The sequence below is a fragment of the Helicoverpa zea genome, chromosome 8 (genome assembly GCF_022581195.2).
Source record: "Helicoverpa zea isolate HzStark_Cry1AcR chromosome 8, ilHelZeax1.1, whole genome shotgun sequence".
Lineage (NCBI taxonomy): Eukaryota > Metazoa > Arthropoda > Insecta > Lepidoptera > Noctuidae > Helicoverpa > Helicoverpa zea.
In genome coordinates, this window is record NC_061459.1 from 5,155,003 (window position 1) to 5,181,425 (window position 26,423).

The 26,423-nt window shown below is 35.7% G+C and overlaps 4 protein-coding genes across 6 annotated transcripts in view; 1 reads left to right on the forward strand and 3 right to left on the reverse strand.

Moving 5' to 3' along the window:
• Positions 1–1,524: 1,524 nt before the first annotated feature.
• LOC124632320 (vesicle-associated membrane protein 7) lies at positions 1,525–8,224 on the reverse strand. The gene is made up of 5 exons (XM_047167110.1): positions 7,658–8,224; positions 7,343–7,571; positions 4,943–5,010; positions 4,251–4,496; positions 1,525–1,787 (listed from the first exon to the last, which is right to left on the reverse strand). Exons 1-4 carry the CDS (start codon positions 7,859–7,861, stop codon positions 4,338–4,340), a joined length of 660 nt encoding a protein of 219 aa, XP_047023066.1. The 5' UTR covers positions 7,862–8,224; the 3' UTR covers positions 1,525–1,787; positions 4,251–4,337.
• Positions 8,225–10,256: 2,032 nt separating this feature from the next.
• On the reverse strand, positions 10,257–12,206 carry LOC124632241 (pyridine nucleotide-disulfide oxidoreductase domain-containing protein 1). Its single transcript, XM_047167001.1, has one exon. The coding sequence runs from the start codon at positions 11,813–11,815 to the stop codon at positions 10,400–10,402; it is 1,416 nt and encodes a 471-aa protein (XP_047022957.1). The 5' UTR covers positions 11,816–12,206; the 3' UTR covers positions 10,257–10,399.
• A 150-nt stretch (positions 12,207–12,356) lies between these two features.
• The window catches only part of LOC124632240 (sorting nexin-25), a 37,908-nt gene continuing 23,841 nt past the window's right edge, over positions 12,357–26,423 (forward strand). For 2 of the 3 annotated variants that reach the window (XM_047166999.1, XM_047166998.1), the window contains exons 1-16: positions 12,357–13,174; positions 13,250–13,557; positions 13,641–13,813; positions 13,952–14,138; positions 14,963–15,212; positions 15,519–15,728; positions 15,991–16,165; positions 16,457–16,617; positions 17,018–17,191; positions 17,685–17,819; positions 17,933–18,073; positions 18,171–18,301; positions 18,686–18,828; positions 19,121–19,271; positions 19,642–19,775; positions 20,294–20,442. In XM_047166999.1, the coding sequence (XP_047022955.1) occupies positions 12,944–13,174; positions 13,250–13,557; positions 13,641–13,813; positions 13,952–14,138; positions 14,963–15,212; positions 15,519–15,728; positions 15,991–16,165; positions 16,457–16,617; positions 17,018–17,191; positions 17,685–17,819; positions 17,933–18,073; positions 18,171–18,301; positions 18,686–18,828; positions 19,121–19,271; positions 19,642–19,775; positions 20,294–20,442 (2,853 nt within the window). In that variant the 5' untranslated portion in view covers positions 12,357–12,943. The remainder of the gene's footprint in view (positions 13,175–13,249; positions 13,558–13,640; positions 13,814–13,951; positions 14,139–14,962; positions 15,213–15,518; positions 15,729–15,990; positions 16,166–16,456; positions 16,618–17,017; positions 17,192–17,684; positions 17,820–17,932; positions 18,074–18,170; positions 18,302–18,685; positions 18,829–19,120; positions 19,272–19,641; positions 19,776–20,293; positions 20,443–26,423) is intronic. The other variant, XM_047167000.1, reaches the window with a different exon arrangement.
• On the reverse strand, positions 23,484–26,391 carry LOC124632243 (vesicle-associated membrane protein 7-like). Its single transcript, XM_047167002.1, has 4 exons — positions 26,021–26,391; positions 24,527–24,719; positions 24,260–24,318; positions 23,484–24,119 (listed from the first exon to the last, which is right to left on the reverse strand). The coding sequence occupies exons 1-4, from the start codon at positions 26,222–26,224 to the stop codon at positions 23,727–23,729; spliced, it is 849 nt and encodes a 282-aa protein (XP_047022958.1). The 5' UTR covers positions 26,225–26,391; the 3' UTR covers positions 23,484–23,726.

Here is a 26,423-nt window from a genome sequence, read left to right on the forward strand (position 1 = left end):
TTGTATTAAAACTGAATTACTGGATTTATTGTATTTTGGTATGATCTTATCCTATAAACGTGTAAATTAATAAAAATAATAAAATACAAATTGAGACAAAATAAGCCCATGTCGTAGCTAATTAATCAAAACATTTAAACTATTTTATTTATTTTTATTTATTAAGTAACGATTGTGAAACTCGAAATTACAAAAATGTTTCGATATTATCTAAGATATTTATAGTTCCGAAGTGCGAAACAAATCCGACAATTTCGAAACATCAATGGTCTCACTACTTGAAGCGGTTTCTGAAACACGTGAATTCCCAAAAACATATAATTTTAATACTTCAACGTCTACACTGGCGTGCATTCAAGTGACAGTGACTTACAAGACCCCTTTAATTTGAAACGTAGTGTAACGCACGGAAATATTTATTACTATAATCATTGGCACATTTTTATTCCAATACGATGAAAATTTTCATCCTCTTTTCCCAACTAAGTATGTTGGGATCGGTTCCAGTCTAAGTACCAGTGTTTTACAAGGAGCGACTGCCTATCTGACCTCCTCAACCCAGTTACCCAGACAACCTAATACCGCTAGTTAAGACTGGTTGTCAGACTTACAGGCTTCTGTCTACCCGTAACGACTGTCAAACGAAGATGTTCAATGACGATGAAATTTTTCATTTCGGAATAAAAAGTTCGACCCTTTCAACAAAATTCAATCCAAAAGTTTATTTTATAATCAAATTAGTTCAACATGACTGGAACTAATTTAAACTTTGGATCTTGCAGTTCGTTTTTGCTTTACGTATTTTTTAGCGCTAGTTAAATCGGAATCAACTGACACCAAACGTTAGGATTACTTACTTCAATTTATTTAACGTGTCACTTAATAAAGGTTTATGAGACAAATATGACGTCCAGGTAGTCTTTGCCAAAAAATTGAATAATTTTATCCAGATAGCAGACATGATAAAGCATATTTTGGTCGCGAAAATTGCTAAGTAGGTAGTAAATGAGACCTTTTATTTTAATATATTTAAATAAATACTCCATTATTGGAACAGATGTTATATCGAGTGATAATGTATGTAATGTGTATCGAGTATGGTTTTAAATGTCACATGATGAATATTTAAACATGCCTTAATTAGTTGAAGTATTTATACTATGGAGCGAAAAAGGAGCTAACAATCAGCTCAGGTAGTTTCCATCACTCAGAAGAGAACTAAAGAATTAATCTATCTTTAGATCTCTCATATCTGATAAAATTTGATTTATTTTATACTATGTTAATTGTCATGTAAATCCAATTTATTTCCCACAAGTTATTTTAATTTCTGTCAGTTCTACATAATATTTAATATCAAGGATACTATGAAGTTCATATTACATAATGTAAAAAAGCAACCAGTTTGATTGTGACGCCATACTGGTTTCAGCTATTTAGACATTCTTGAATATTTTAAATAATATTATTTTATCAAATCACTAGAAGACCTATCATGTAGTTTTCGAATTAAAATGATAAATCTTTTTAGTTTGATAAATCATGTTCTAAACATTTTTCCCGTGATAAGTTTTTGGTTTATATTTTACAATATGCAAAACCTTGCATGAAATAATTAATAATGAATAAAAAAGTTTGATGTCATTTTTTTACAACTACAGGCAGCCAAAGTCTCAATGAAATAAAAAATAATTTAAATCATCTTTCAAGACATCTAGAGCGTATTATTATCGCCCATGCTTAGTCATTTATATATGGTCATTGATGCTTGAACCATCACTCATGCATAACGTGACCAGACGTCCCGTTTTGAACGGGACTGTCCCTTTTTACAATTACGAGTCCCGGTGTCCCCGAAATGGACTGTGGGACGCACAATTGTCCCGTTTTCAGAAACCGCGCGAAAATTTGAACAGCCGACGGCCGGCCACCGCCCGCCCGCCGCCGCGATGTGACGCCCGCACCAATCGGACGCGAGCTAGCGGTGTGCGAGAGCGAGACCGCGTCGTCGTCGACGCAGCGACAGCCGATAGTGGCCAAGACGTCAACTCATAATAATTATCGCTCGTGTTTTGTTGACTTATTGACTATTGCTTGAAAAACTTTCATTTGCCCATTTCTCGCTATTTGTTTTGTTATTGTTTGGTGCTTGTGTAGTAAATAATTTAAATTTCTTTTGGTTTGGAATCACAAGTTAAAATGCCGAAACGCAAGTGTTCGTTCAATGTTAGCTTACAAGCAAAATATCCGTTTATCAAGCAAATAAATACTCCATCAGATGTTAGATGTGAAAAGTGTCGTACAGAATTTAGTGTTGCCCACAGCGGTGGCGGTGATATTGAACAGCATTTAAAGTCTGACAAACATAAAAATGCCGATCGTGCCGCGGCTTCGAGTTCTACGATGTTAAACTTTTTCAAGAAATCGGACGCGCCAACTTTGAAGGACTTGGATATCGCCGCGGCAGAAGGCGTCTGGGCTTATCACACGGTACAAGAAAACCACAGTTTTCGTTCTAATGATTGTGCATCGAAATTGATTCAATCATGTTTTGATCCCAAATTTACATGCGCGCGTACGAAATCAGAAGCTATTGTAGTAAATGTTTTGACGCCTACAGCAATGAAAGAATTAAAAGATGACCTTGATAAGTGCAATTGCATTACAATACTAAACGACGCGTCAAACCACGGTAACAAGAAAATATACCCCATTGTAGTGCGCTTTTTTCAACCTTACGTAGGTGTGCAAGTAAAAATTTTAGATTTACAAGACCAACCCGGTGAAACGTCTGACATCATTGTCAATTATTTAAGCCAAGTGTTGACAGATAATAATTTGACAGCAAAAGTCGTAGCATTTTGCGGGGACAATGCCAACGTCAATTTCGGAGGTGCAGCTAGGCGAGGAACTAACAATGTATTAACGAAATTACAATCATCTCTGAAAAAAGAATTAATAGGTATTGGATGTGGAGCCCATGTTATTCACAATGCAGTAAAATCCGCTGCAGATGGACTACCCGTAGATTACGAAAGCGTTATTGTGAAGATATATTCATTTTTTTATATCTATACGATTCGAGTTGAAGCTCTAAAAGAGTTTTGTGCCGAAACTGAAACGGAATATCAACAAATGCTCGGCTATAGCAAAACCAGATGGCTTGCTCTTATGCCTGCTTTAGAGAGGGTTTTAAAAATGTATCAGCCGTTAAAAAACTACTTTTTGAGTATTGAAAAATGTCCCCAGTTACTAAAAATCTTTTTTGAAGATCCCACATCAGAATTGTGGTTTTATTTTTTACACGCCCAGTCAGCAAGTTTTCATCAAGCTGTCTTGAAACTTGAAGGTCAGACTGTATCGGCAATAGAAGCTGCAAAAGAAATCAATCAATTAAAAGACAATTTAATTCAGAAACAGACCAATCAGTTTCTTCCATTTATGGTCCGTCAATTAATATTAAAATTGAAAGATAGTGGTACTAATATTGATGAAGAATTTGTGAAAAGGACGGCTACAGAATTTTATAAAACAAGCCGTGAATATCTGGAGCAGTGGACTTCCTTTCTTACCAAAGAAATGGAGATATTTTATTGGGCAGATTTAAAAAAGGTTCCCACATGGGAAGACATTCAAAAATCTCTGGATTTATTAATTGAAAAGCAATATATTGACTGTAATAAAGATACTGAAGTTTTTGACGAATTTTCCTTAATTTCAAATTACATTACATCACAAAAAATAACGGAATGGAATAATTTAAATGTTTCCACAGAAACCCGTTGGGTGGAAATATTCAAACACTTTCGCGCCAATAATCTTCAGCATGAAAACTTTTGTATTGTTATTGAATATATTTTATGTTTGCCTGCTACAAATGCTCCAGTAGAAAGAGTATTTTCTATTATGAATAAATTGTGGACATCTGAGAAAACTCAGTTACAAATTTCAGTTCTAAAGGCGATGTTGATAATTAAGGTGAATATAAAAAAAACATGCCAGGAGTTTCATTCTTATTTGAAATCGTCACCAGATATATTAAAAAAAATTTGTTCTTCCGATAAATATAAATATAACTAAACATTTTGGGTACCTACATATATTTTGTGATTCGTAACTTTTAAGCCAACTAACTTTTTCTCAATAAATAACATTACAAAAGTGTCTTTTTTTTCTCTACCTATGATTTGACCTAAATAAAACAATGTCCCGTTTTGAGTCAAAAAATAAACGGTCACGTTACTCATGCAGAACAATCTATTCGTCAAAATTGTCTCATAAAACGGTATTAAGTTTATCAGTGATGATATTTGATATCTGCAGTAATAATTGCCTGTTTAGGCGACACAGTTGCTCCACTTAAGGCCACCGCAAGCCATGGCGCCGATGAGATACACCGCGACAGCCGCGACTCCCGCCATTATCACGTACATCTTCACGTTTTTCCAAAATAGCGACCTCTGCAGAGTTCTTGACGTTGTTCGGTATGAGACGGACTGAAAATAAAACCATACAAAATCAATTTAATACATAGTATTTTAGAGAACGCTGATAAAAAACAGGAAAACATATAAAAATATATAAGCTTTGTGTTTGTGTTTATTATTAGAGGTTAATAACTACATATATGCAAGTCTTTGTCACATTTACATTCATTTGAACTTCAATTTATCAGAGAAAGATTTATTCACTTGAGGCAATTGACTTCAAGAGGGCATTTACTGCTCTAGCAAAATAACTAATATGCATTTTTGTGCCAGAATCCATATCTTTTTCAAATTACTTACTACTATTTATTTTGAATTTCATAGTCAAATGAAGTAAGAAAATAATTTGGATAATCGTCATAATGTCAGTCCTTCTAAAGTGGGCCTCCCTCCAACGAAGGCCAACCATAATTTACATACTAGAATATAATATGTATTAACAGTTTAATACTTACGCCTGTCGCTAAATTGTCAGCCTTATTCACTAGTAATTCTAATTTCTCGCCGCGCATTGCCATGTTATCTGAAATTAATTAAAGAACAATTAATTATTTCAACAAATTCCTTTCAAAACTAGTTTCAATTTGCATAAGTAGGTTTGTTTGTCGTTTGCTGTTTAGAAATAATAGTATCTACAATTACCAGTTTGTTTAGTCTTGTTATTTAATAGCCACATAAAGAATTGAAATTGTTATTTTGAAAAATATTTTTATTAAAAAAGCAACATTAACAAGACTATTTGCTAATGATGCTTTTATTAATAACGTTTTTTAATAAATAAAACGTGTTAGTCAATATTTATTTATGACCATGGCATTATTTAACTGTCTATCATTAAAGAATAGTAATTTAAATATCCAATATTAAAGTGTACCACAACTTTGTAAGAACTCTATGGCGCGTTATTTCTATTCTTTAACGGAATCCTAATTCATTACGAAATAAACGTGGCTATGAGTCATTATGATAAGATCAATCAAATGAATGGTTTTTGTTCTAGCATTCTCCATAGTATATTTGACTGTACAATCGATCCCCAAATCTATTGTTTTATTGGATGCATTCTAAACATCAAATGCAGAAAACAGAACAATATGACGTTATTCTACTGTTTATAGTTGAAACAAGAATCATGCCTTTAGTAAGAACTGATTACATTAATCATACCTAACTCGGGTTTGAGTGAATCATTACATGAAATTATTGTTGAGCCTTGGGAACTACTGGGCATTACATGCTTAGTTAAACATTGATGCATAAAATCACGCGCTTCATATTCTGTTCCCTTAAATATACCTATGCTAATCTTTGATACAAAAGTTTTGTATATATTTTACTAATATGATAAAGAAGAAACCCTTTTTTGATTGTTTTTACCCTAATGACTCCAAAACTACTGTAACAATTTTAATAATTATTTCACTATTGGTAAACTGTACTATTGTACTGAGTTACAAATCCTAACTAATATTATAAATGTGAAAGTAACTCTGTCTGTCTGTCTGTCTGTCTTTTCTTCTATGTTTCTAAATTTGGTACAGACATAGTTTGGAACTTGAGAAAGGACATAGGATAGTTTTTATTTCAAAAAAAAAAAAATAATCAAAAATAAAAATTATTCCGGACATATAGCGCCATCTATTGGTCAAACCAAAAATATGCCGGAAGTCACTATTCCATGCGAACGAAGTCGCGGGCAAAAGCTAGTATTTTATATAGGAAGGATTTAATAACTTCCCTGTCCCATGAGTCATATGTGATACACAATTATTGTTTAACTATTGTGTCTATATTGTGGACAGTGAAGTGGTTAACCTGGAATGCAAATGAAACCCTGAGAAACAGCTTGGTATTTAAATGTTGTGATCATTAAACTGTAAGGTCGTAGTCAGTACTCTCAACCATTAAAACATTTTAAATCTGTTCCCACTGAGTCTACATATAACAATCAAATGTAGCATCTCTATTCATTCACAAAGTAGCAATACTAATATACAAGTACATAATTCACAATACTGTTTGCTACTATGAATTTTAATGAAGTATTGCTATTGAATCTACAAGGAGAAATCTAGACAAATCTACTAGGTTTTACAGGAAAAAGTAGGTCACTGTATCATATCACATTTCATGACCATAAACTGAAAGTATTTAGATCTGTTTACTGTAATTTAAATATATCACAGACATGTTATCCTGCTTTTTCACACCTATCTTGGTAAATATAGCCAATGTTACTTGGGGATTGTCTATCTGCCCAGTAGTGAAAGAATGAGTAGCTTCGGATTTTTACTATACTAGCATAAATAGATAGTATGGGTGAAATTAGCATTAGCTGCACAAAGGTAAATAAACAAAGTCTGTGAACTAATGAGGGTAGATAAAATACTTTCATTGTATGTACTTAAAAATAAATAGCCACAACACATAAACAGTCATTGACATACATGTAGTACATAGGTAGGTATATAACGCAGTGCACAAACCAAAGATAAGGGCTGATAAACATATTTATGTGAAACAATGAGTTATCAATACCAGAAGAAAAATTAATTGATTGTTTTCATGCAAATAAATTAGGGCTATTTGCTTTGTTAGGTCAAATATAATTAATTAAATGGGACTGCCATGTGTTACTGAACTATAGAGGGTTTAAACTGTTATTAACATCTGTAGGACTAGTCATTAATTTGTATAAAGAATACAGCGGAAGAGTATTTGAGCTATCAAGCATGTCAAATACATTACAAACTTTGTGGCCATGACATACTGTACCTACTATTGCTTTTAAGAACAACAATCAGATAGTGCCACATTATTCTTTGTGAAACAAATGTATGTAGAGTAAAACTTACCTATGTTTTTGACCATGATATTCTTGAGTTCATCTAACTCTCCGTGAACCCTTGATATGGTGTCAAGATCTTTGGAGTCACTGTAGTGTTTCATCTCTGTTTCCAGAACTCGTGCAAACTCTCCATTCATAGCATAAGGGATAGCTGTCTGAGCCGTGTCACCGAACGCCGTCGTAAATCTTCTTTTGATCTCATTGAGGAATAAGAATGCTCTCGAACGTTGGAATTTCTGTGGAAAGTTATACCAGTAATTAAAGAAATGTACTGGAAACTAAACGATACTAACTCGTAAATTTATAAACAAACTATACTCACATCATCGGTGATACAGAAATAAACCAATTTGTTTTCCGCAATGTAGTGGAACAGATAATTTCCATGAGAGTATGTCAACTTATCATCATGGGGCGGTATCTTGGAAAGCAGTTGTTCCGTAACTTCCGTAAAATTTCCCGCACATGTTGCAAATTTCGCTAAAACCACTGTGCCTCGGGCAACAACACTGAATAATATAGGCATTTTGGACTATTACGTCGATGAATCGTAAAAGAAACAAAGAAGAACACGATACAAATAATATAATGATACTTTTTATGCACTTAACAATACATTCATAAATTTAAAAAGAATGGTTTTAGCTTCAATGTATATTGGTTTTGCAAATAACACAGCCACTGAACGAAGTTAAAGACGGAATAAATGTCCTTTTACTTTAAAAAACAATGCGCGCATCAAACACGAACGAAACACGTCAAATCTCACCAATTAAATTTTATTTAACTGTGGGGTTACCAACCTACAATTTAAAATTATCCTGCAAGTGGAAGGTGGCGTGAGGAGCAACCTTGACGATCAATTAAAAATAGAATCTTCAAATTATGAACTATGTTTACTTAACTGGACCAACTCCAAATTCGCTATGCAAAAAGAGAGTTGTTTTCATAGATGTAATATAATAAACAAGATTGCGCACGCTCGAAATATTACGAAACGAAATTGAACTCTATTCCAACGCAATAAGGTACTAAAGGAGATGGCCAAAAAAAAACCCAGAGTCGACAGGAACTTCATATGTATGATTGGATTCAGTATAATTTGTGGATTTTAAAAAGTATTTCAAAACATCTAAAAACCATGGGGTTCTCTTTTTATAACGTTTTTTCGATCAAGATTTTAGTTCACAAAAAAGTTTACTTTTACTGTTTGATGTTCGTTAGAAGTTGAATGCAGACTCGTGATTGGACCGTTTTACATTGCTAAGTCATTTGTTATATTTGACAATGTCACATGGCGCGATTTTCAAAGACAATTTCTCCAAAAACATTTCATAGCCAGTTGTGAAGGTTGCATGTAACTGCGAAACCTCTCCAAGTAGGTAAGGTCGGTGCTTAATCGTATCTGGAGTGGTTAAATACAAGACCTTTTAATCACCAGGCCAACTCTGAAACTATGGGGTTGTTACTAGTGGCTTGTATAATGTTAGTTTACTTTGCTTTTTTATGTCCCTTGATGTTAATAAATCTTTAAAATCAACATATATTCAACATAACCTATTTTTGCGATAATATGAAATAGCTCCTATACCCCATGGATTTCAGTCTGGATTTTTTGGCACCATCAAAGGTCTATCATAAAGAACCTATTGGTAACCATTTCATTGCTGTCGATTCTGGGTTTTTTTTCTATGAAAATTTGGCCATCTCCTTTGTTGCATAATACACAGAGGCAAATCCGAGCCGAGAGGGATAGTTAGAATGGAGGCCGTTTGTCTCTTTCTAACACCTTGCCAGCATAAAAAAATGTTGTGATCAACAGTTTTGTCTTCCCAAAAAAACAATTGAATCACATACATTTTTATCTTATTTTAACAATTGTAAGTCAACAAATTAATAAAAATCGCATTAATTTATTATACGAATAAATTATTTATATAAATTATTATTCTTAAAACATAAACAACTTAAATTTTTATTTTGTTTTTTTTTTTTTTTTTTCTAGCGGTAACCCTGAACATTCTTGGCGCGTAATCAGCATTTAAAATTTTGTTTATATTTTTGTATTAAATCAATTTAAACTATTTACATGGTGAAAAAGTGTTGCGTTTATACTTGTAAAAGTGAATCCTATGGTGATTGCAATATATCGTTCCACAGGTTAGCTAATAATAACATTTTCGTAAACCAAACAACTAGGGTGCCCATGAATTCTTGTAATTAGTGAAAATATGGGTGATGGATTTTAAAACTGTTGTACTATTGTTATAGCTTCCCAAAAAATGAAGAAAGGCGACATAAATGGCTCAGCAGTCTATATATGAAGTAGAAATACAAAAAAAAAACAGTCTTCACTTCGAATCTTCCTGCTTTTATACTGCTAATTCCCGCTAATTATTAAAAGCCTTTATAAGTATCTTAAGGTCACAAACTGCGTAAGTTAAAACTTCAATACCAATCTGCGTTTAATAATCTTAGCAAATTCGGATTTGTCTCACATAGCTTAATCTCATAGTCACCCTATTAGAAAGGGACAGACAGCCTCCGTACTAACTGTTTCACTCGGCTCGTTTTTTGGGTTTATATGCGCAGTCCTGTTTACTAATATTATGTCTATGGTTGTTTTTTGCTTGACTGCTATCTCGCATCATCTCTGGCTCCCGTAGGCATTCAACCCACGTAATTAAATCCTATAGAGCCCCAGCCAGCTATGAAGTTCAACAAAATAAAAACTTGTTTTTTTAAAGAACAGTCCCTATATTTTAAATTCCAATTTTTCTTGGTGATGTCCCTTAAGGAGTGAAAGTGGCAACACCATCGAATGTCATGCATGCATGTAAAGTTTTAATTAAGTTAATCATTATTTAATTTGATTATAGATAGTATTTAAGGGGGTAAGGAAAAATTAAGTAAATGTGATATATTTTTAAAGTTTTTTTTAATATAAATATTTATCACTAGTTCCTTTAGCTTATCATAGTATAAACAGATTAGCAAACCTTATCAATGACTTATTCAGACTTATCTTATAACAAATACTATAGGTACTACAAGTACATAAATCTTAATCAAAATAATCATCAATATCAATATCTGGATCCAGCAGTTGGTCCGCTAGTGGTGACAAATCTAACTGATCTAGAATCAAATTCTCACACATCTCTTCTAAATCTGTTTCTCCTATTAATATTGCACCTTGCAACTTTCCATTTTGAAGCACAAGTTTTATATACTCTTTATTAGGTGTCATGCGTAACAAAATTTCATAATCCGTTCCTAAGCCTTGAGCATTATACTTCCCCAATAAAATGACTTGATATCCAAACAATGTTGTGCAATGGGTAAAGAGTTCAAAACAAAAATCTTGTAGTACTTCTTCATTTATAATTTTGCCATACATTGCTTTGGCAGCCATCCCTGCCATTTGTCTAGCTTGAGTCCACAGCCTCAGTTGAAACCAATGTGGTGCATGATCCCATGATGCGTGAGCAACATCACCAGCTGCATATACATTTTTGATGGAGGTTTCTTGAAATTCATTTACTGCTAAACCACCATCTGGCCCTTTATCTGGCTCTCTATCCCATGCAAAATTTACAGCTGGTTCAACACCTGTAGCAGATACTACAAAATCACATTCAATAGTTCTACCATTTGAAAGCACTACTTCAAGAGGATATTCCTTGCCTGTTGTCTCTTCAACCGAATCAATTTCAACTTTGTACACAATTTCAAGTTCCTGAACACCACAGTCATCTTTTATGCCTTCCAGCTTTTTATACCAATCTGGGCCTAAGGCAGCAGATTTTAAATCTTTATTCAAAGAAACAACTTGATCTTCTTCTGAGAATACATGCCGTCTTAAAACTGTTTTTTGAGGCTGTGATTCCTTATTTTTAAATGTGTTCTGGAAAAATTCTGCTGCTCCAGGATCAATAAATGTTGCTGATATGTAGTCATCTCTGATTACCCAAACTTTCTGTATTCCCGACGTGGCATGTACTATTTCTGATGCAATACCACCATTACCAACTATAACCATCTTCCGACCCATTTTCAGCTTTTCCTGGAATTCTTTAACAGATTCAGTATCTCTTATTCCAAGTATTCTTTTACTTTTGTGTGAATCTCTGATTAGTCTAGGTATACCACCAGTGCAAATGCACATCACTTTGTAACTTATCTTATCACCTGCATGAGTATAAGCTATTTGTTTTACAGTGTCAACATTTTTGAGGGAATCAAACACAATCCTTAAATTTGGGTGAATTTTCATCAGGGAACTAGCCTCTGTTTCATTTACATCAAATTTTACTATAGTTTTGGCAAAAAAGCTAACATTGCTTACATTTTTCACTAGAGAAGAAGCTGTGATTATGGTAAGTGATTCCTCGGGATGTAAGATGGCAAGAGTTTCAACGCAAGTTACACCGGCAATTCCTCCACCAACAACTAAATAAGTAGAACTGATTTCAGACATTTTCAATTATACAAACTGTAACAGATATTATAAAATCAGCAGTTGGTGCTCCAAACACGTTAACATATACACTGATTGTAATGACGTAACAGATTAGTTTAGTATGATTCAGATTGCAATTGAAATCATACTTGTTGCAAATTCTTATTGATTGATTGATTTCACAACAATAACTAAGGTTATGCTATTGCATCAGTGCTACAAGTTTAAAATCGAATTAAACATTATTTATTTCTCGATTCATCATTCGTTTGATAATATAATATCAGGATAATAAAATCTTTTACTTCAAGTCAATCAAAGCGATTAAAACCAATGATTAAAACCCGCAGGAAAGAGTACGGGGTTTCCAAATATTTTGTACAGTTGACATTTTGTTTGACAATTCCATAAATTCCATTTACATGTATGACAGATGACAGATGAGTGCTACCAGGCGTAGAAATTAAATCACCCATAAATAAAAAGTTATAAGACAAAGATATACAGAACAAAATACATAGTTATATCATTATGTTGTTAAAATTACAGAACTGCAAATATTTACAATTAAAATGAAAACTATCCTAAAGTTCATTTCACGAAAGAAGTCCCGCAGACGCAGCGCCAATGTACGTACAAAAATATATAGTTCCACAATTTTCCGCGGGACTTCTTTCGTGAGATGGACTTTAGTACAAAAGCTAAAACTATTTATTCAAAATCTATACGATGTTCTCCAGTCAAGTTAAACCTTCAACCATAGATTACCCTTATAGTTAATAATTACTTCGCCTCTTTCGCCTTCAGCTGGGGAGTGGGGTTATATGTCAATGGGGGAGACCCATTGATCGAATATTTTGACAGTTTCATGCATGACAATGACAGAATCTCTTCCTTAGTTCTGAATTCTGATAACAAAATGAACGGAAGAGAGATTGAAGCGAGTTATATATTTGTTAAAAACTGAATTGAAATCTCGTTTGAATTACAAGTAAAAAATGAAACTACAAAATGAATTGCAAAGTTTGCAGTAGGATCATTTTCTAATTGAAGCAGTAGCTTCGTGAACTGTAAATTACGAGCAAACGAAAAATATTAGTTGTTTACTTTTTTTGTGTAAATGTTTTCTTAAATTGAGCGAAAATCATGTATAGGTTGATCTCACTTTGTGTAGCACCTTTGTGCGTGGGCGTGTTGTGGTATTGTCCGCCTATATGGAAGTTGGTCTATTTGTTTATTCTTACAATATTCCTAGTGTTGGGAGCTGTAACGTTTACATTTTGGGGCCATGTATCGTTATCTTCTCCACATCAAACCTCCCTATTTTTATTGGAAAGAGTCGAGAAAGAAGTTCGTCAAATCGAGGAGACGTTAAAGGTAAAATTCGTGAAATTATTTTCATTATTTAGATCCAACTAAGAATAAAAATATTAATTTTTTTTTTGTATCTAGGAAGACCAGTCTAATTGGCCTCACACGACCAAGAAGTCGCATTTGCCTGTTATATTTGGGCGCACTGTAGACAGTCAGCTACAGCTTCTAATTGATTATGTGTTGCGAGACTTTGTGGCTCGTTGGCTGAAAGAGCTTTCTCACAAACCTGAGCCAGTGATAGACAAGTTCAAGGAGCATGTGTGGGGTGCAGTGCAGAACTTGTACGAGAGACTTTTACGTGTGGATGCTGAGAAACTGCTGGCCAGTGACATGGTGACTAAGATCACACAGCACTTTGAAAGGATTAGAATTGCCAGGAGTTGTGCGTAAGTTGAAGATTTTGTGTTACTGTTGATTTGTAAAGTTGCTGTTTTAGCATGACTTACCACTTATTACTACAATATTACAGATTAGAACTGAATCAACCTCCTGTGTTTGCTCTGGCCCCGCACCTGATGGCTGCAGACACGGAACTGCACTATTTGAGGCAGATCAGTGAACTGATCATCATGTTCCTTATGCCTCGGTGCTATTCATTGGCTCCTGCCACACACCTCATGAGAGAGATACTGGCTTGCAAAGGTAAGTTGAATTACAAAACTTGGCACTGAATTTGAGCTTAACTGGCAAGATAGACCAGGCTATCTATACCAAATTAGGCAATGCTTCATTTTATCATGCAGGAATTGATTAAATAATTTAATTCTTCTACCATTCTAGTTTTACAGCCAGCAATAGACCTTGTCACTGAACCAGACTATATAAACCAGAAGATTATCCAGTATCTTGAGGCTCAAAAGGAGGTTGATGCTATGCATGTAAGGACTCATGAGTACGCTAAAACATTTGAGGACTACATCCGTCTAATAAACAGCTGCAATAATGTCGACACACTGAAGCGGTTACGGTGAGTAAACACTCATAATGTTTACTACTTTCACTGACCAATGAACTATATGTGTCAAGGGCTACTTTGTTTACAAAGGACTCATAGATCTGATAAAATCTATGGTATCTGATTTGATTGTGTAGTGTCGTAAACTATTTGTCTATTTTGTCGCATGTTAAGAGTAATAATGATTTACGTAATATTCTTGAATACATTATGATCGTTTGTTTAATTAAATCGTTAAAAATGAGTCCAACAATAATAATAATTTTCAGCTAAACTTCCTTATTGATTATTTATCTCTGCATATTCAACCTCATTATACGACACACGTTTAACATTTTAATAACTCGTGAGCGGCTAGCAGACTATCCTGCCTAAGTAAAAAATCAAACTAGTTTTCGAATTCTCAATTTTTTTTCTAGGTTAAACCAGTATTGTTGCTAATGTAATACATTGAGTGAATGCCTTTGTCGTTTTTCCGACGCTTTTGATTCTCATTCAAAATATGAATTCATATTGAGATAAATAGTATCATATAAGTGTCTGCTATCCGAAATTGTTAAAAATAATTAGTACATTACGCAACACTTGAATATGTTACGCTCGATTAATGCGAATTAAGTCGTATTCATCAATTTAAAAAAATACAATCAGCTGTGTATTTTTTTCTTAAGAAACACGATTCGGGTCAAATCTCCGCATTCGTCACATGTGATAAAAATAAATCTGTTTCTGATAACGGTTTCCAATAGTGAGAGCTAACCTACTTTATTAGACCGCAGATAGCGTTCATCCGGCTTCTGCAGTTTGTAGTAAACAGCTTTTGTTCTCCATTACAGTTACGACATCGTCACACAAATAATGCAAGCTACTACTCTACAAAACGTAAAACGAGCAAAAGGCGTCGACATAGAGGTCATAGAAAAAAGCGGTTCACAAAACGTCAGTCGGCAACAAATAGCTGATGCCAAAAAGCTGAAGAGATATATAAATCAGCTGACTATTGCTAAAGCTGAGTGTGAAACGGCCCTTAGGAAGCTTGGTTGGGATGGCGCGTTTCCGACCGTGGAGTCTGATAGCAAGGTAAAGGTATATTGGCGGTATCACACTTTTATTATACTATATAAAAATTCAAATATACTTCCGATCTGGATACAAATATAGAGTTGCGGTAATCAATGTAGGTAATTGAGCCGACGATGATTCATTCACACCTGACAATGTAAAGGACTTGCGCGCATTCTAACCGCACAGCGTAGTTACAAGCGAGCCTTACTACTAACTAATTTAAACCTTATTTCCATACACATATAAACCAAAACGCATCTGAGCACTTTCATATAATATTTTAATAAGAGTTTTGTGCCACTAAAAGGTATTTTATATCCCTTGCAGACTCTTCCCTTACACAAAATAATGGAGAGTGTGACTGGTCGGCGATATCTTGCCATGTTTCTAGAGACGATGTGTTCTCAAGGTCTGGTCGGCTTCTGGATGGCTGTTGAAGAGTTGAGGCACAGTCCTAGGAGTAGCTGGCATCAGCTCGGCGCAGAAATATTTTATACTTACATTAGATCGCCTAGCGCGGAAATTAAAGTTGATAAGGTATGCTTTAAATATTCGACTACTAGCTTCTGCCAGCGGCTTCGCCCGCGTGATGTGTTGATAAAAAGTAGCCTATGTGTTAATCTAGGGCATCACCTATCTACATATTAAATTTCAACGAAATCGGTCCAACCGTTTTTGCGTGATTGAATAACAAACATACATCCATACATTCTCACAAACTTTCACATTTATAATATAAGTAGGATAAGTAGGATGATAACTGGCATAAAAAAATTGAATTCCTATTTTGAAATTTTAGGACACTAGAAAAAGAATGGAAGCGTTTCTACTAGGAGATAAAGGCCCAGAAGTGTTTTATGAAGTTCAAGATACTGTAGTGGATACCATACAGGAGAAATACTATCATTCCTTCCTTCTGAGCGATCACTATACTGCTCTGATCGCCGAACTCGCTACTGAAGAGGCTAATAAAGGTATTGAAGATATATTTCATTTTATAGTTCTCGCTGTTTATTCCCCTTAATTTTGCTTGTCGAACGCAGTTTCAAAATTATATTTTGAATCCTTTAGAAAAAAGTCTTCCTTTAAGTTATCCAAGTAGATGAATATATTTGTTGTCAATTTTGAATGATTTTGTATGAGACTTACCTTTTGCTTACACTTTGCCATAACATACTGCAACCTTTTCAAAAAAATTAGCTTCATATCAGAATGTCCTACTTTGTAACCCGTTTAATTAACCTGTATTTTTGTCCTCTTCCTAGATATAACATCAGACAGATCGCCAATAGAAGACCGACAGCTGTCGAACGAGTCGGTATCGTCAGCGGAAAGCGTAGCCGGCACCATACACCTTACTGAGCACTCCACTTACGCTAGACGAAAGCTCGATGAGTTACAGGAACGACATAATAATAAGATTCAGGTACCTATTATTTTTTTTGTTACTACATAATCTCTTCAGCCTTTTCTCAACAATGTTGGGCTCGGCTTTGGTGTAACCGTCTAGCATTCGATTGAACAATCAAAGTGTAGTAATCACCGATTGGGTAACTTTTATCGACATTTGTTGGCATCACTATTAAGTTCAATTCTCAAGTTAAACATACTATGGTCCATGGATTGCTCTTCCTTCAATTATCTCTCCAGAAAACACGAGGCATTGATGTCATATCATATGACACAAATAAGCTATGTACTCTGTCTTTGATATGTAAAAGTCGATAATTATAACTATCGATATTTCATCTTTCAATATTTTATCGAATTCTTTTTCATTCATGTATTGTTTGAAGTTTCTCAAAATTAGTCAACATTTTTCTCAGGCATTAGCAGCTCTCCGTGCATCATTAAAACCTGAATCCCCAGCTCTCGCCATGTTAGCGAATGAAGTGGAGAAGTTAGCGGGTGAACAGATGAGATTGGAGGCGCATCTAGCTAGAACTGACACTTGGGCCGAACATCTCGGACGGTGGCGGGCTTCCGTGCATAGTGCTGAGGTAAGAGGAGCTTGTAGACAGATTTTTTATTTGGTTTGCAAAAGTTTCAATCAAGGCTCTAGAAAAACATATTCGAAGGGTGTATTTAAATATAGTTGAAGGTAACATTGTTCGGTAAAAATAGTAGAGGGGTTATCCAAAACGATGAATACCATAGGTATTCACATTAAGTACTACAGTTACAGACTTATACAGGTTTTAATATATGTGTTAAATTTCTTTGTAATTACACAATTTTGTGCATGAACAGAATTTTCATACAAATACAATTTAGTTGAAAATCTGAGAATAGAGCAACTATTTTCTAATTTTCGATATAAATAATTAATTTAAAATATTAGTGGTAGAAGTAGTAGTATTAGAAAAACTTTTCCTGCAAACTAAAACGAAACTCACATTTCTGGTTCTAGCCAGCACAAAAGGTGAGGATAGTAGCACACATTGTACAGTACTTTAATTCATATATTTTATACTTTTAATATTTTTGTACCAGGTTATAGATGAGTCGAAACCGCCCCAGTTTGTCATAGTGGTACATATGGCCGAACAAGAGGCTGCCAATGATGACGATAGACCAGAACAGATTACTACAGGATGGGTGCTTCTCAGGACTTTGAACGAATTTCAGGTACTTACGAAGTCGTGTTACTGTTTTTGTTATATACTGTGTAATTGTGAATTACCGGTGGTGTATCGGGAATAAAATTTATTTATGTAATAATTCACGTATGTAATGTTCAGGAATTACATCGAAAATTGCGGCCTATGTGTGCAGAATTGAAGAATTTAGAATTACCGACGAATTCGTTTAAGTTTCTATTTGGAAAGAACGACAAGAATTCTCTAGAAAAAGCGAAGATTTTAATACAAAAATATTTAGAAGTAAGTTTTTCACTTTGTACTTTTACACTTTATTAAGAAAATTATTACTATTTTTTTTTTCTTGTACATGAATACAATCGAATCGATGTATTTTCAGTTTGTTTTAGAAGATGACAGACTAAACCAAAGTGAAGCTTTATACACATTCCTTAACCCTAGTTCGGAGTATCTGAAGCAGGGTGACTTACCAAAGAAGAATAAATTTTCATTTTCAACTTTATTTAAGAGGTAATAAGATTTATTATCCAACTTCCACAAAGAATATGGTCAGTGTTTCAACTGACTCTCCAAACCTAATACAGTCCACCTGAAATGCTTGATAAACTTAACTAACGCTCATTCTAACTGGTAGGTACTATCAAAACTATCAATACAAAAACACGTGCACGTATTTGCTTAATGACGCGGGCGAAACCGCTAGTGGAAACTAATAGAAATATTCGCTCCAAAGCATCCGTTCTCTCTACTAAAACTGCCACTTCTGTGTGTGTTTGCATTTAGTATCCATAGTCTAAAAATGTCATTATGAAATAATCATTTATCTTGTTCTAATCAATTATTATTATTCATGTATTTATTATTTTAATCAATACCATCTTGTAATGTCCTTAGTACGAGTAGTGAGGCGACAACTAGATCTTCGCAAGAGAAGGAACAGTTCACACATTTATCTGCAGATGAGGACGAAATATCGCTGTATCTTGATGGAAATGGAGCTGATAACTCCAGCAAAGCTATGACTACATCTCTGCGTGGTAAGTCAAGATTAATTTCCATGCTATTCAACCACATATTTTTTTTAGGGGCTTTACAAATGGAACAACTATTGCCGCAACTAGCTTTATACATACGTACTATACTAATTTTTTATATACTATCAAATTAGAGTTGCGCAATTTAAGCATCTTTGCCATACATAAACCTTTTAAAAAGTTGATAGTAACGTCAACAAAAAATTGCTCCGTTAGTACTGCGCTTTATATTTGTTTATAGCATGTGCTTCGGTGACCTAATACATAAAACTTATTCTATATCGAACGTGATCAGGTGCAGGCGCCATAGCGGAGGAACGCGACAGTATAGCGGAGCCGCTGTACGCGTTACTGAGCGAAGTGTTCGACATGCGCGGCGTGTTCCGCTGGCTCAGGAAGACGCTCGTCACCTTCGTGCAGATCACATACGGCAGGACTATTAACAGGTTACTTATATAAATAGTAAGATATAGTGTACAAGGCAGAAGTAAGTACGCGACAGTATAGCGGAGCCGCTGTACGCGTTACTGAGCGAAGTGTTCGACATACGTAAATAGTGCATTAATATCGATACACATATACACAACACTAGGTTAGTGCTATAATTTTAGATGGGAGTTCTTATTTGTTATGTTTAAAATTAAATGTAAAATTCACCAGAAACTTTATTTTATTAATCCATCAGCTACTTAATTGAAACTTATTGATCATATCGATAGTAGAGTATCGATTTAAATATGTCTTTGAATATTATTTCCGATATCGATTTATCCATACCTAACGAGACTTGTTTTTTACCCTGTCAAAATATTTCAGGCAAATCAAAGAAACTGTGACGTGGTTGTTCTCGGAACAAATGTTGCACTACTACATTAGCGTGGTGCTGAAGTCATGGTGGCCGGGCGGGACCCTGTCGGAGAACACCTCTAATAGAAACTTTCAAGATAAAGGTGAGAAGATTTTGCTTATGTGTTTAATCGCGGCTAGTCGCCATCTTGTATGTACACTGGCGGTTAGTCAGTGGCGAGCCGCCACAGAAGTATGCACGACGTGTTATGAGTAGGCCAAATTAGTTGCGTATTTCTAGTAAAGGATGAATTCAGTACCTCAGAATCTTTTTTATTTTTCTTTCGTTGCTTTTGGGAGTAAAAATACATAACACAAGATATCTCGAGGGCCCGTTCATTTTGCTCATGGGCCACGCGCCTTCGAGCGGTCCAACTGCTAAACGCGATCTCGCCGTGGCTGACCGATGAAACAAACCGCCTAGTGGCCAACCGCTGTTGCGTAAGCGCCCTCATTCTGTAGCATATTGAACCACAGTGATCAGGCGTAACATCACGCACGATATTTTCCAAATCTAAAATGCATCCTTTTAGTTTTCTTGCGAGAATCTTTTAGTCTTACACAGATGTAGTTTTAATTAAAGACTGGAAATGATATTGAATCCTGTATGTTTATATCATAGAGCACACGCGCACGCTAGCGCTGCAGCAGCTGAGCGAGAGCGTGCTGGACGCGCTGTCGTCGCTGGTGGGCGCGCAGGCGGCGGCGCGCGGCGCGCACAAGCTCTTCTACACGCTGCAGAACACCACGCACAACAAGCAGCTCTTCTATGTAAGTGTTACATACCTATACATATGTAAATGTTATACCATTTAGAACTTATATGGTTCTCCTAGACCAAGAGCCAGCGACTGCCAGACCTTCGTTATATTATAAAGGCTGAAACTTTGTGTGTGCAAGTATGTATGTAAAGTATTTTTTTTTATATCTTCTAATGCAACCGTCAGTCAACCTTCGTAGTAATCTATCGTTCGTACCTACTGAAAGGTATATTCACGATCTATCTCGATCTATCCCGATGCTATTGATAATTTGTTCTAGCTCGTCGCAATATTTTCACTTCCATTCCTCTCTGACAGCGGATATACTATTGTCGTCTAACTCTACCTTCTTTATGCATCCTCATACACAGTAAACAAACTCTTTGTAGCGCATAAGTTGATAGGTGACTAGGGCATGCAATACCGGTTTACCGGTTTCGGTTTTACCGGTAAAACCGCCCATTTTCGCGATTTTTAATTTACTGGTAAAAATAATATGTAACCGGTAATTTACCGGTTTTTACGTTTTTGTGATAATATATAGCAATTGTTCATTTAACGTCAAATCTTCATTATGTAGCCTGAACATAATGTAATATTGCATACATTATATACATATTGTAAGAGTGTTAAAGTTGCTGTTTTTTAGGAAAGTAAACTTATGTGGCTCCTTAACTATCTCTAGGTTAGATACAAATCTTCATTCTCATCTTAATTTATAATATCTAAACAAATTTTATTCATTCGGTTATTCTGAATTTCCTCATAGCTGTCAGCTCCTATTAGGTAAAAATGTAGCTTATGCTTATTTTACCTACTCTATGACCTTATTGAGCAAGGGCTTTTACTTTACTTCCATGCGGACAGCTCTGAGGACACGGTGGAGCACACAGTCTAGGTGTGCACTGTCTGGGAAGGGTATCGCCGTGTCGTCGTCAAGCCAATAGGCAGCAGCGACCTCTCGCATCCGGCCCTGGTTCAAGCCATGGTTCGGAGCGAGAGGGAATGGGAAGCCGTCGCCTCCTTCTGCGAAGCAGTTATGCTCGAGAAGGAGACGATGGAGTGCCTGCGAGTTCGCACCTCTCATCCCAGCCGCTGTAGTGGACCAGGAAGACACCACGGGCGCCGAGTATCGAGAGACGACTCTCGGCCACCGTAGGTCTGTATACGGTGAGTCCGGGTGGCTCATCGTTCCTCCGTCTGCATAGACAACAGACCCGTGTCGGCGGCCCGAGTTGTTCCACGCGCAGGGCCAAGGCCTGCCGGGGCTGCGGGATTGTTCGAAAGAGTTACCGCGACCCTGGTCCATAAAATGCCTACGATTTACCATAAAAAAGGGCTCCAATGAAAAAAAAAATTTTTTTTCATGGTAATTCTTAGCGTTTATCCCGTCTTGTGACGGGGTCCACTTTCCGTATCTTCTTCTTCCACTCCAATCTATCCAGGACATCTTCCTCTTCGAGTTCGTAGATTTTCATGTCATTCATTACGACACTCAACCACCACCGTTTCGGCCTGCCTCTGCGCCTTTGACCGGGTATATTGAGATTGAGTACACAACATTGGCGATGTATTCAGGTGGTCTCCTTTTTACATGGCCGAACCATCGCAGCCGTTTCTCTTGCATTTTGTCGACGACATCGCGTACGGATGGTACTGACATGTTTTTTTTTTATTACGGCCCACGTCACAAAAAATGTTTACCACCTTGTATTTTTAATAATGTTTTGCTTTTAGACTACCCAATCTTATTGATATAATATCACATTTTAAAAAAATACAAAAATTACCGTTTTACCGGTTTACCGGTAAAAATATTTTAATTACCGAATTTTTACCGGTAATATTTAATTTACCGAAATTGCATGCCCTATAGGTGACTCTACCAAAGATGTTTTTGCTGATGCCATCACATAGATGGTCACTCATAGGAGTACCGATCCAAACGTAGCCTTGCCCTATCGGCCCGTGTCACTATTATTTAGACACGAACCTCTTTAAAGAGCTTCAACCCTTCATTATTATTATTTTTAGCCCATACTGTCCCACTGCTGGGCAAAGGCCTCCCCATCTTGCTTCCACACTTCTCGATCTTTCGACCGAGCCCACCAGTCTCGACAATAGGCGTCAAGGTCGTCACGCCATCTCTTCCGGGGCCTACCCCGCCTGCGGTGTCCATCCTGAGGTGTCCACTGAGCGACGATAGTGGCCCATCTTTCCGGATGCATTCGGCTGACGTGTCCGGCCCAGTTCCACTTTAATATTGCCGACTTTCGACCCACATCAGCGACTCCCGTTCTGGAACGTATGTCGGTATTTCGTACACGATCAGTTCGTCTAATACCTAGAAGGCTACGTTCCATCGCTCTTTGGCAAACCTTGAGCCTGGACTTCTGACACTCGGTGAGGGACCAGGTTTGGTCAACCCTTCATAACGAGTGAAAACTAAAAATAAATAAACAAACAGTTATCGTTAAAAAACAAATGAGAGCACGACGCAATGACACAAATGCGTTTTTTTATTTAGCACACTGAAAATAAAACACTTGCTCCCAAATGCAGTTGTTGATGTTTTTTTTTTAGCTGAACTAGATACGTTTACAAACAGTGCGAAATCTGTAAGCATGCAATGTGCAGTCATTTTCGTACGTGTCTTGCAAACATTGCGAAGCTTTCGTACCTACTAACATTTTGAGTAAGATCAATCTTCATAAGTGTCAGACTACAAAGGTATCATATTTTTAGAGAGACAGGTATCAGTCTTGAGTGACCGACTTAAATACGATCTTTTGGCAACTTTACATGCATCCAGTGTCGCTTTCACTGTTCTAAATATTTTTTTTTAGATTTTAGTATTTATGATTTTCTAGCCTAGGTTCGAAAATATTGCTGGAGTTTTTTTCCGTTCCTGTAATCGTTTATTCACATAGTATGAATATCTTTGGGCTGGAAGGAATAGTTACGTTTTTGTTGACAGTAAAAATACTTTTAAAGGGAAAAAAATATATGCTAGCGTTTAGACCAATTCATGAGGGATAAAATAGAAACTGCTTTTCAGCGCCACCATTATTTTATTGTCGCTAGAAATCATTCAAACAGCATATATTGTTGAAATTATTACACCATACAAACTCATCAGAATAAAAGTTTATAGAACCCGAAGGAGACTGGAACCTTCTTTTTAAGAGCTTTGCAAGCTTAAAAATAAATGCCTTTCTTAACAAAAATCATTCGTCTAGTTATCGTACGGATCCAATAGTTTCATTAATTTCTTTTTCCACATACAAATTCAGTCTATTCCAATTTATCTTTAGAATTGGCATAAGATCGTATCAAGGAATATATTCCGATACCCGTAACAACTACACATGATATTGGTCCTAACGCATACACAGACATGGCTATAACTAACATTATCACGCCTATGATTACTATGTATAACCTAGGACTGATCACTGGTACATTTTCTCTAAGGGGACTTAATAGTGACGTATTTGCAGTATTTAGAGGCGCATTTGATATTCTGTCTGTTGTTAGACTTGTTCTGACTTCTTTGGTTTTGTCTGATGCTTCTTCTGATGTCAGAATTATTTGTGAAGTCGTGTTGGCAACGTTAATTCCTTCTGGAGTCGGACAAACGCCTGATATCGACAAAAGTCCAGGAGTAGCGCTCACGTGCGTCACAGTCTGAAAATATAAACGATCAGGATTAGATTATGTAGACTGCAACTGCGTATAAACTGAGCTTTTTTCACTTTAGATAATAACATAGAGAATTCGAACAACTGAATTTTATTACAGGTTTAGCGTCTGAAAGTAATACTTACGCTGTATGAGATAATATCTGGATTGTTTATGTATAAAATCTTCTCTCCGAGAATACTTTCTGGAAAACATAAATGAATGCACGTGAATTTAAAAAATCATCGTAGTCTTGAACTCAGCTTAAAGACGAAAATATAGCCAATGAATGGCTTATAATTGATGTCAAATCATCGATAAAGTAATTACGGACATTTAGACAACCATCAAACAAAAATCTGGTCAGTTCAGAAAACAAATAATATCATGTTTAAGAATAAAGCTGGCCTTACCACTGCATCCAACGCCAATACTATTAAGTTCATCCAACTCCCCTTTCCTTATGACAATAGTGCTGTAATCTTCGCTGTATCGATACATTTCGTTGGCTAATACCGTCGTGAAGTCTTCCATGGTTTGCTTACTTGTTATGAATCTTCGTTGTATCTCGTTGAGGAACAGAAATGCTCTCGATCGCTGGCATAGCTGTATATTGAAAGTATGCAGATTGAATAACATGTAGGTACCCCTAAAACTTTTTTTATACTATATTAATGAACATGGTGGATGAACTTAATGTCGATATTTTTTGGTTGTTTAAGAAGGTCGAATATCGATTACGGTATCCGTCGGTTTTCAATCAATTTATTTTCTGACCACAAGGAATACTTCTTGATCATATATTATATGGCCTCCGTATTACCGGTAGTTACAGAAGCATATCCAACTAATTAGTAGCCAGCTTCTGAACATGACCCGGCCACGTTGCGCTCGGCTGAGCCTGTAATTGACAGCTGTCTCATAGATCAACCATATCCTAGTACTACTGCGAATGACAAGTGACAAGACAATTACAAATATTTGGCACCAGCCCACCGTACGGGTTTGTCCCTACTAATTAATTTTGTCTAAATTGTTACTAATTACTTTGATGTATTTCAATTATGATTTTCTTAGTTAACCTATTATTTTTAGTGTATCTTTTTCTCGGTGCGTTACGCTCATTATCTCATAGAATATAAGACGATCATGGGTGAGTTCGGAATAAGAAGTGTACTGGATAAGATTGGTCTAAATGGAAGAGGGCTCGTTTATTACCAATAAAATCTTATACAAGTTTGATTAATCAGAATGTTTTAACTATCGTTTTAACAATCCTACAATATTTTGGTTCTCATAAACAGAAGAAAATATTTTCACCATACGGTATTTATCTTAGGAAGGTCGTGAACCAACGCGATGAATGAATATAAACAGAAATAGCTTTTTTCTATAAAAATAAATTGCTAAAGCAAATAACCATTAAATGGCTTCGAAAATAAATAAGTATTGATAAATTACAGAAATTATATGTGAAATCGAGATTTCTGTTACGAAAATAGAGCTGCGTTTAAATAGAGTATGTCTATAATATTTTGAGTGGGTGTTTGCTGACAAACAACATTAATAAAAATGTACGAACGTATTACTGATCTCATGAATTCAAACTTAAGTATTCGAAAATATTATTGACTTTTATTGATTATTCCGCTTGTCAAAATAATCGGTGTTTAAATTACGGTGCATAATTCACAGGCGTTTTTCAGACGTACCTAAATGTTTCTCCCGCTCCCCAAAAAATAAACTAAAATCGGACAAAGAAATTGACTAATATTTGCAGTTTAAAAATCTAAACTAAATGGTTTATTCTTACCATGCCACAGTTTATGCATTACAGCATTTTTGCAGCTGAAGCCCATCTTATTAGATGGATATCAATAGCAATAATAGGTAATTTCAGTACTAACCTTATCTGTAATACAGAAATAAAGATAGTTGTCTTCAGCAATATAGTGCAGTAGATATACTCCATGTGAGTATGTCATCTTATTGTTGCACGCCGGCAACTTAGACAGCACACACTCAGCAATCTCTGTAAAGTTGCCATCGCAGGACGCGAAGTTCGCAACTATGTTCCTGTCATAACTCACTGCACTGAATACTATAGGCATTTCTACTGATATAAATGTTAATAGACACGTTAAATAAAGATTGTAGTTCACTGTTCATAAGTCACCATATAAAATTCGGATTTAATATTTCGTAAAACAAAGCGGTAAGATTAACCGCAACAAGCTTGCAAACCGCGACTGATAATACTGGCATAAACTCCACAGTCCGACGCGAAACGCCTCCGTATCATACAAATAC